This window comes from Nipponia nippon, unplaced genomic scaffold, assembly GCF_047370975.1.
Source record: "Nipponia nippon isolate SJK-2023a ecotype South Korea unplaced genomic scaffold, ASM4737097v1 scaffold_4, whole genome shotgun sequence".
Taxonomy (NCBI): Eukaryota; Metazoa; Chordata; class Aves; order Pelecaniformes; family Threskiornithidae; genus Nipponia; species Nipponia nippon.
The window spans coordinates 86,724,078-86,734,362 of NW_028262358.1; the positions used below are offsets into that span (position 1 = coordinate 86,724,078).

A 10,285-nucleotide genomic window follows, 5' to 3' on the forward strand; every position below is an offset into this window, starting at 1 on the left:
CACCCGCCTGCCCGCCCGCCCTCCAGCCACACTCACAGCGGCACCGGCGTACGGCCAAGGGTCACCTCCAACCCACAGGTGGGGCTGCTCGGCAAGACCGGGCTGGTTCAGGCTGATAGGTTCTTTTCTCTGTGTCTGTAAGGCCCTGTTGATTTTAGACTTTCCATTCCTTATTTTGAGTTCAGTAACCTATAATAAATTGTTATATAATGTACTTTACAATATAGAGAAATTTAATCTTTGAATGCAGCTTAAATAAACTAGTCCTGCTGACGAGTCAAGAACAGCCCACAAGCTCTGGCTAACCTGGAGTTATACATATTGATTGCCAAGCTGATACGTGTATGTTCACTGATCTGCTGTCTGGTGCCCAACAGGAGAGGTAATGGCTGAGTTCTTCCTGTCTTTCTCTTGGCAGAAGCACTCGTTTCCCTTTTTCTCCTCTGTCTAGCTACTGGTTTGTTTTTCATTTGTAAGGAAGAGTGTATTAACATCCAAGAATTATTTTGGCCACTATTTTACAAATTCCTTTATTAAATAAAACCCTTCCGTAACTGCTTCATCAGATCTTTCTTCCATTAAAATTATTTCACTGGCACCACTGTTCATTATCAACTTTCAACAGATCAAGAGATCAGCTCTTTCTTTTCACACACAATACATTATGCCTTCCGTTTAAAAAATAAAAGACAAACGCCTGTTTTCGCTTAATCAAAACAAAGAGAGAAGTGAGCAGAACTATCATGTAAATTTCGAAGGCATTTACCAGTCTTGACTGCACGTCCGAGTTAACTGCATGTCTTCTGACATACTGAGGAGACTGCAGACAACAATTCTTAAAATCACTTTTATGTTCGCATGCATCTTAATTGCAATGTATTTGTACAGGCACGGCATTTTATAAAGGAACTTAAACTGGATTAAATAGCAAGAGAGACATTTATTCATTATTTCAATGGACAGAGAAAAAAATAGCAGTTGCCTTGAAAAGTTCTGTGACCGATTTGCTGATTTCTTTCCTTACGCCGTCAGTCCCACTTGGAAGTTTTCCTCCTCATATACCTGGACCCCTCACTGTCAATTGCTTCATAAAGGTCCTTTTTATTCTCTACTGTTGCATGCAAATAGCCAAGGTAGGCCACGCAGAGGGTAACTGCTATGAGTCCAAATGCCATCACAGGTTTGTTCTGACCAAAATAAATTAAAAAAAAAAAATTAGAAAAATTAGTACATTTTTAGTCAAAACATCTTTCATTCATCACAAACATCACATTCTTCCATCTTAGCTTAGAAAGTGAACAGTAAACTATTGTGACATCTGCAAAAATCGTCATTGCCTTCTTCTAGACTGATCCAAATAACTTTAATACGCAGCAAGAAAGGAGACACGATTTTCTGATAGCAAAAGGAATTCCCTATGAAAAAGAAGACTCTCATCGCATTGCCCAGTGCTCTGTCTTGTGCTGGTCGCAAATGTTGCTCGAGCATGAATGAACAGGCCAAAAGCAAGTACTAAAGGTAACTATTACAAACTTCTAACAGAATTCATCTGGATATACTACTGGGACAATGTACCCTGCTCCTGCCAAGCACCCTTGATTATATTCCTCTAAAACAGATCATGTATTGTCATCACAACATCTACTTTTATTATATGCATAAAATTTCATCCAGTCTTGCTGGGTTCTGCTAATGTAAATAAAACTTGTGTATCATCAACTTAATTATAAAAGCAAGAGAAAGAAAAATCCAAAATACTGAAAAGCTACCAAAAATTCTCTCCTTTCATATCAAAAAGCTTACATTTTATCATTTGTTCCCTTCTAAATACTAAAGAGGACTCCTATTGCTTAACCTGTCAGATCACGCAGGTAATATGCCTGTAAACAGTCTTGCTGAAAGCAACTTGGCTAGGTACAAAAGAATCAGACAATATAACGGTGAAATAAAAGCTGGAATAAACAATGCAATGTTCTGGGCTCTTAACAATCAGAGCGGAAAAAAAGTAAAAACATTTTTAGTTACATTACTGAGTGGTCTGCATAACAAGAGATAGTTATATAATGCACACAGGATTGCGATAATTATTTTAAAGCAATCGTGTCTCTCCAAGCATATTTAGCTTCTCTAAGAATGAGCCTCTTACAGGTTTAATGAAAAGCTCTGGGTTCACAGCTCGGAAGAGCATAGTTGTCTGAACACTCCTTAGTCCTGGTTTTCTCTCCTTGGGTGTTTCATTTTCATTTGGAGGTTTGGTAGAAGACATTTTAATGAATGTTGAATACTTCCTAAAAACAGAATGAAAAATAGATGTCATTTTTATAAAAACGTGGAAAGAAGTATATTCACTGCATATGAGTTCACACTCGGCTTGTCTTCTTACAGCATGAATTTTTGTTTGTGTATATATTAAACGATTGCCTTTGGTGTTACCTAACATTCCCAGCTTAAGCACACTGATTTTCAATCTTGTCAATTTTCTTTATCCTAAACCTAGCTTTTGGAGATGCACACCTTTATACAGCAAATATAAGTCTCCTGATAACGGGCTTGGGATTTTTTAGTTGCCTTTGGCTAATGCTTTAGCTACCTGTGGACTAAGCAGCAGTCTTCAGGCTAAAAAGACAGTATCAGGGTATAGTCTTTTTTTTTTTTTTAAATAACCTTACGGATGACAGGACAGCCGGCACCCTGTAACCTGTGGTCACTCTATCCACCCACCCAGCAGCCCTGTCTCGAGTCTCATTTTCATATACGAGGGCCAGGTCACCTGCAAGATGCCACCTGAGCAAAGGTGAACAAAACACGCCCTTGGTTAACCCTGCTTACTGGGGGGCAGAGGAGACACGGTGCTGAAGACACCCCTGCCCCGTAGTTTACACGGGTGGAGCACAGCTGGGGGCTCCAGGTCAGGATTCACAAACCCACCCCAGCAATCGCCCCTGGCCTCCTCCCGCAAGGCCCCCAGACACAGCAGGGAGGTCAGGACAACGTGAAGGTCGGCTAAAGGCGACCACACGGGCACAGGGCACTGCCGGGCACACCGCCAGTCCGTACGTGGGGCCCAACCGCCCAGCAGCTCAGCCTGACTCCCCCGTCCCGGCCCCCGAGCAGCACAAACCCTGAGGGCGGCAAGGGAAAGGACAGAAACCTCGCCCCCGGGCCGGTGGGGGGGCTCCTGACGCCACTACCGGCTTTAGGCCGGGGACGAAGCGGGCAGCTCCCCAGCGGGGACACCCGGGACACAACGAACAAGGCCAGGCCGAGGCCGCTCCGCACCCACGGCGCCTGAGGGGGCGGCGGACGACGGTTGACGCTCCGCGCGCCCTCCCCCCCCCTCCCCCGCCGCTACTCACCCCGCGCCGCCAGCGGCACCTCCCCCACCGAGGGGCGGGGCCGGCCCGCGCCTGCGCGCTTGCGCCCCCTGCTGGGCGGAGGCCGCCGGCGCGGGCGGGGAAGCGGGAGGGGCGGGAGAGCGGCCGGGCACCGGCCGGCGGGGCCCGGGGCGGGACGTTGTCCCCTTCGCGGCCGGGGCTGTGGGGCTGCCTCCCCGAGCACGGCTCCAGATGCTAAGCGGGAGGTGGGGGAAGAAGCTGGCTCGGTCGGAAGAGGCGCATTTCACCGCTGAGCGCCATCCCCCGCTGAGCGCCATCCCCCGCGCCCCCCCTGCCCGCGAGCAGGCGTTGGCTGGCGGGCGTTGACTGTTGGCCCACGGTAGCGGCCAGCCCCTGGTAACCCCCTGTAAACTCCCCGAGAACTGTACAAGATTCGTCCTGTTGGTGCGAATCTCGGTACTCAGGCTAGCGGCAATTTTATTTTGAATGTGGGGAATGGAAGAAGAGAAGCGCTGACATTCCCCTGTCTGTTGATCCCAAGGGCCGGGATGGGGAAGGAGTCTTTCATGCGGAGATGCGTCTCTGGAAGTGCAGTTGTTTGAGCAGAAAAATACACTGCCATTTAAGCATCCAATTTCTGGTATTTAGATCTGAACTCAAGATTTCAGGTGTCTGGAAACTCCTGGTTACATAAATGCTGCTTTGCGGCAGTGTTTTGTTTTCCTATTATTTGTAAACAGTAAAATTCATAAAATCACCTGGAGTCCAGAGGAAACGAAGCCCATGCGACCGCATCTGCATGCTCCTGCCTCCCTTTCTGTCTCTACTGACTTCGATGCCGTTGGGCAGTTTCAGCCGCGTTAGAAAGAAGGGTAGAAACTTCAAACTTTGGTAAAACCAATACCTGGGGGGTAGGGAGAGACACAGATCAGTGCTCCCTTAGGTAACAGGCGGGCAGAACTGAGATGAGATGGATAATATTACAGAGATTTAGCTGCAGCCGGCTGGTGGATTAGTACATACGTAGTTCTGGACTTGCCAACCCCAGCTCACGCTTTTCTGCTACTGGAGAGTGCGTGAGAGGACTTTGGCGGAGCGTCTGGTTATTGCAGCCATGGAGGCGGAGGGGAACAAACATAAATGCAGAGGTATCCAGGCTCTCAGAACCACTTGCTCCATGTTTTCATTTGCAGTAATCAAACTGCATTATTTTTATTGAAAGACGGCAGAGTACTAGGGTATTGCAGGTTAACTTGTCCCTTCTAAATCCAGATGGAGTATCTAAAGAATTTCTTTGCTGTGTGTAAATATCATGAGGTGAGAAAAATAGTAGGGAAATAAGCTTTGGTGTCAAGAGAGGATTGAGTGGTATGTCTGGGGTTTGTGTCAACATTTAATTCACAACATACCATCTGCTAATCTGGTAGCTATTGTTTTGGCAGCATATGCCACACAGCTGATTTTGTTTGGAAGCCATTGAGTAGAAAGAAAGTCACTTTTGAGCAAAAGTTCCTGCTCTTGTTTTGATGTTTGTGTAATTGAAAGAAGCCAATACAAGGTTTTTGCATACACTTTGGTTTTTGGGAAGGTAGCTTGGTTTTCTTGAGGGAAGGGGGAGTTTTTACAGTACTGCAGGAGATGTTCTGCATGCAGCTCCCAAGTAACTGACACATTGTATATGGGAATGCAAAACATTTACATCACCGCACTGAGAAGTAGACTCGCTTATTAGCATGTGCACCACTTCCCAGCAGTTACTGTCATTAACTGACCCCACCCGCACAGATAAAACTTCTGACCCAAAGTCAGCCAGGGTCATAACAATATTTTCCAGATCGTGGTAGGATGGGTTTATGCCAAAACAAATTTGCCTGATAATGGTGGCGAGGATTGCTAGGCTGCTGCTAGTTCTCTAGTACTTCCCATATTTCTTATAAAGGACAGGTAAGTCCCAGACATCACTGATGGGGGAAGAAATCATACACAGTACAAAGAGCACCATCAGCTAGAGAGGAAATATTCACTATATGAAGAGTTGTGGGATAAGGCTTTATGTGTAGAAAGAGAAGAAGCAGAGAGGTACTTAGAAACGAGATTGGATTTTGATGCGAGTGCTGGTACTCAGTGTACATTGAGCAGGTATTGACGAACCAGATTAACTCTGCAGTGAAGAAAAGCTTGGACTGCTTACTGCTCCTAGTTTTGCTTTATGACTGTGGGAAAGCATCTTATTTTGTCTTTAATGTGAATATTTTGTTGCTATTATCTGACCCAACAGGATGTTGAAATGCTCAATCCATCAAGGCTTATAAAGTTGTCTGGCATCTTTTTATAGAAGAGACTCTATAAAGGGTAGAACTGTAAACATCTGTGGTATTTCCGAGTCATCCATCATCTTAATATCCGAGTATCTCTGCTGAAAAGTTACCACACAACCCCCCACCCTTTTCCAAACCAAAGGCTGTTACTGAGACTTACTTTCCCTTTAAATAAATTCCTCTGGGATTCCGCATTCAGTGTTGTGCTGTATGCCGTGGCCATTCAGAACTTAATAGGAGTTTCTGCTCTTCTTGAGACTCTGCATTCTCTTGTCGTTTGAGCTGCAGAAGAGCCTCTGCAGGGAACAGAGCAAATCTGATGCTGTGTCCCGCAGACGTCGTTAGGATGCGATAGGCAGCCTAATGCAGTCCGGGCGGCAGCAGCGTGCCTCCACGTCTTTGCTGATTCACCTCACAGCTCCTGCTTATTATTTCAAGTACCGCACAGGAACAGAGCTTCACGTTGTCTTCAAAATAAAGATAGGATGCCTCAAGCTACCGATAAACTTAGCCCTGCTTTAGAGACACGCAGTTACAGAGCTATTGGGGACACAAAAAATTCTTTTTGCATCAACGTTGGGACTTCAGCACTGGTATGACTTGTCAGGAGAGGGGCAACTTCCATCACGTGTTCGTAACGGTTTTCATACATGAGTGTCTAGTGTGTATTTGCATTCCTGTTTTGCCTGACTTTTACAATGTTTTATACACTGTGAGTTTCATGTTATTTTAATTAGAGTTGACAGTCGGGGCTTTTTTTGTCCTGAACAAGTCTGGAGGAGAAGGGAAAGGAAAAATTAGGAATTACAAGTACTTCCTCCACCTTACTCGCAGCTAATGGTGAGGGGAACAATTATTGCACTGCGGCATCAGAAACAGTATTGCCATATTAAGGATGTAAATGCAGAAGAAGAAACAAACAGCTCTCCAGCTAGACAGAGGGGGCATTGAGAGCTTTCTGTCTGGTTGTTGCTCAGCTCATGTCAGTCTCAAGAGCCCTTATGCTGCTTTTCAGCTGCTATTGCACGTTTGTATTGTTCCCATTGAAAGAAAGCAGAGTTTTCAGACAACAGCATGCAGTGGCTGGGACCCTGCCACCGACAACCCAAAACAGTTTTAGGACAATGTGCATTTTAAAAACAAAAACCTGTTAGACTGAATCTTCTGTGTTTCATAACATTATGTATATGTCTTCTATAACACTTGTTAGCCAGCTGTGTCTCTGAGAGACAAACAAATCACCCAGCTGTGCTTTCCAGCAAAGATTAAAGCAATTGTTATTCTTCAAATACTGATCAAGCTTATAAATCTTTTTAACTGAATGCAATATGGAAGGGAAAAGGCGCTTTGTTTGGTTCTACTTCCATTAATGAATGGGTAAATTGTTTCCAACTGGGAACAGAATAATATCAAAACCTAAAGCATCCCTCTGGAAAGAAAAAGCTAGTTTCTACTGAAAAGGAAGAGCAGAGAAACAGTTACAGCACTGAATTTGCTCACTACAACAATACACAGACAGATACCTTAGAGTGGGGTTTAAAGACAAACTTGAGCTAAGCTAAGACTGCACCTCCAAAACGGAGGGGACAAGGGGAGACTTGTTTTCCCTTGCGGTTGCTGTGGCCTTCCTTGCGTGAGGACTCGGAATTGCTCAGCCTCGGAGTACGCCGATTTTGCTCGCTGGTCCAGCTGAAAACTAACATCACCAGAAAAGCAAAAAGAAGAACAAAGTTTGTTTTTCAGTTGGATGGGTGAGACGGTCTGATGTTAGCAGGGCAATGCAGTTGGGGAGGCCGCTGGAAGTGGCGGCACGGACCAGGACTAACATCTGCCTGCAACACCGGGGTTCCCAATCAGCTTAAGCTGTGATATGTAAATATCCTTCAGCTAGTGCCCTCTCTGATCTAGGCACCCTTCAGATCTCAGGCAAGGAACACAGCTCCTAGGAAGATTCCGGAGGGTAAGAAATTTCATAGGTTTAGCAGATTAAGCTCTGTAGTAAGGGACTCTGACACTGTAATCCGGAGCTCTTCCAATTTTCTGCACTTGACAGTTGTCTTTTAATATATAAATACCACCACATAACAAACTACAGTAGAGTGGCAGTGCATAACATTTATATACTAGATATGATGGGGACATAACTGTGGGTGTTAAACAGCTTTGACATTTAAATGATCAGATTGTAACCACGCAGTTCCAATTATTAAAAAATGGACTGTTGGGGCTTTTTTCAGTTTTCTTTTCTGTAACTGTAGGACAGTTAAAATTGCTCAGATGCCTTTAATGCCATAATAAAGTTTAGATTTAAAGGCAAATTTTAGCTTTCTCAATGCTACAGGCAATTACAATATTCTTACAGTGATTTTGGCCTTTGAATTACTGATGTCAACTGAACCTTACTAGGCTGGCCGTGGCTTTTGTTGGGCATCCAGCAGCAGTACCGGGAGGAAGGCACTCGCCTGGCAGGCAGCTCCCTCCAGCAGGCAGCTGGGAGGCTCTGCGTTACCTGCAGCCCAGCTCCAAGCTCTCGCACCTTCAGTCACCCGCTGGAGGCATCAGCTTCTCTGGGGACAGTACCAAGGTCCTGATGCAGGCACGTGGTAGGCTATGTGATACCCTCCTCTCTGTAAAACTACTGAACATTCACATATAATTCCCAGATAAAAGCCGCAGTAAGTTTAAGCTAAATAAATTATACTGTGAAGAATTCATTTAACAGGCAAGGAGTTCAGGCTTTCTGCTTTTTTTGTAATGTTACTCAGCAGTATAGCCACAACCCAGGTAAAAAAGACCATCAAAACATTGATGCTTGGTATGATGGATTAGACAGGACATAAACACTTATTCCATTGCCTAGTTAAAAATAGAGTTATAGGCTTTCTCCTGGGGAGTGGCTCAGCTGCCTAGTCCAATGTGGGAATTGATTAGCATGTACAGTAACCAAAATACATTTTAATAACAAAAACCAGACTTCAGTTACTTGGGAAAACCACTGTAATTCAAAATTTTCACAGAAACACCTGCGTGAACATTTGTGTGTTATTCAAAGTAATGTGTGCCTAAAACAATATTTGTCTTTAGCGGACAATTCACTCGCCCAAGAGAACCCAAAATCTGATGTAAAATGTCAAATCTGATGTAAAATGTCAAAGAGCACACAGGGTGGGAGTTAAGGCTCTTAGGTCAGTTATATGATTTCAGAAGGTTACTGTAATTCTATACAGAGGTTTCAAGTTTTTCACATGGACAAAGTCCTTCTGAAAAAAAATTCATAAGCCATACTACAAAGGGGTGCTAAGAGTCAAGAAGTATTTCATGAAGGCCTTTCTTGCTATTTTAATATTGAAGTAAAGTTAATACTGGAGAGAGAGCATAAGTTGGATGAGGTGAAAGTCAGTAATGAAGCAGCATCTGAAATGGGGAGCTAGCTGGATCCTCCAGGTCATTCCTGTAGGAACGGCATATGAAAGGCAGGCTCTTCGCAGAGAGTCTTCTGCGCGTGTTCATGCAAGGTTGACGTGCCCAAGTGACGTCGTGGCTTGCAAGTGCACAGGCTATACGTGTCTCACAGGCTGCCACTGATCATCGCCCACTGCTTTGGACGCCCCAGCGTGCGTGTCTTCAGGTTGTGCCATCGCTAATGTGAAAACGCAAAGTGTGCAGCATTAGAGCTGATGCTGATGAGTGCTCAAAAGATGCAGAAAAAGTCTGCGACTCTAAACAAATGCTGTAGTTTCCTCATATCTTTCTGATGTATAGGAGACACGTTACGGTTCTCGTTTGAACCCTGTGCCAGGAGAGGTGATCAGGTTTCACTCGTTTAGTTTATATTACCTAGGAGACGAGCAGTTTCCATTTTCAAGGCTTAAAGCAGTAACTCCCTTTCTCGGAAATGACTCGTTGATTGTTAATGCCACTAGAAAGCTGGGGTCCAGCCGTAATCATTCACTGAGATGCAGGTAAGTTAGAGTTTCTTGTTATAAAATATAGTCATAAAATATAGTTTTACCAAATCAAACAGGCTTGATAATAGCCTCATGAAAGCATAAAACACAGATATAATCCTCTTTTCACAGATATAATCCTCTTTTCATTGCAGTGTTGCAGTACTTTACAGCTACTAAAGAGTTACAAACTGTAGTGTGGCCATTGACCATCGCTTGTTCAAGTGGAAATCTTTTGACTTTGTCAATTCATTTTTTTTACGAGTTGGCTAAAGCGTTACAACAGTAGCATTACAACAGTGGCATGAATGAAGCCGTAATACATTTTAATGCTGAAGATCATTCGCTGCAGAGGGAATTTTTGTTTACAGCAGGAAGGCATGGGAGAGATGGGTGGTCTGTTTGGCATAAAGGTGATGAGAAACACAGTAGTAGTTGTGTGGGCAAAATACAGACATCACGACTTCAAAAAAAAATTAAGTCATTTTGGCTACTTCTAATTTTTTTTAATTACACAATTTACCAAAGTAACAAAGAAAACAGTGAACTGTGTCTGCCCTCTCTCAAAACCCATTCATCGCTGTGGAGGAGAGACCACAGCAATTAGCAGCTGGCAAAGCATCACACTCAGCAGCTGCTGGGTTATTAAGTGGTGTTTGCGGTTTCCCTAAATACAAAATGAGAC

At 44.3% G+C, this 10,285-nt stretch overlaps 1 protein-coding gene across 6 annotated transcripts; it reads right to left on the reverse strand.

Annotated features, from left to right (window-relative positions):
- Nucleotides 1-51: 51 nt before the first annotated feature.
- SMIM8 (small integral membrane protein 8) lies at nt 52-5,888 on the reverse strand. 6 transcript variants are annotated; one of them, XM_087773636.1, is made up of 4 exons: nt 3,357-3,424; nt 2,147-2,288; nt 983-1,187; nt 52-189 (listed from the first exon to the last, which is right to left on the reverse strand). In XM_087773636.1, exons 2-3 carry the CDS (start codon nt 2,264-2,266, stop codon nt 1,029-1,031), a joined length of 279 nt encoding a protein of 92 aa, XP_087629762.1. In that variant the 5' UTR covers nt 2,267-2,288; nt 3,357-3,424; the 3' UTR covers nt 52-189; nt 983-1,028. The 6 variants fall into 6 exon arrangements, with proteins under 6 accessions (XP_087629762.1, XP_087629765.1, XP_087629763.1 ...); XM_087773639.1 differs by lacking the exons at nt 52-189; nt 3,357-3,424 and adding exons at nt 4,094-4,239; nt 5,814-5,888 and having other exon boundaries at nt 900-1,187; XM_087773637.1 differs by lacking the exon at nt 52-189 and having other exon boundaries at nt 900-1,187.
- Between the last annotated feature and the right edge of the window lie 4,397 nt (nt 5,889-10,285).

What these genes read in the sequence shown, in the direction of transcription:
- SMIM8 (XM_087773636.1), bottom strand. Translation starts at nt 2,266, where the DNA reads ATGTCTTCTACCAAACCTCCAAATGAAAATGAAACACCCAAGGAGAGA. An exon ending in CAGAGCTTTTCATTAAACCT is followed by an intron (nt 1,188 to 2,146) that starts GTAAGAGGCTCA and finishes TATTTTGGTCAG; the next exon opens with AACAAACCTGTGATGGCATT.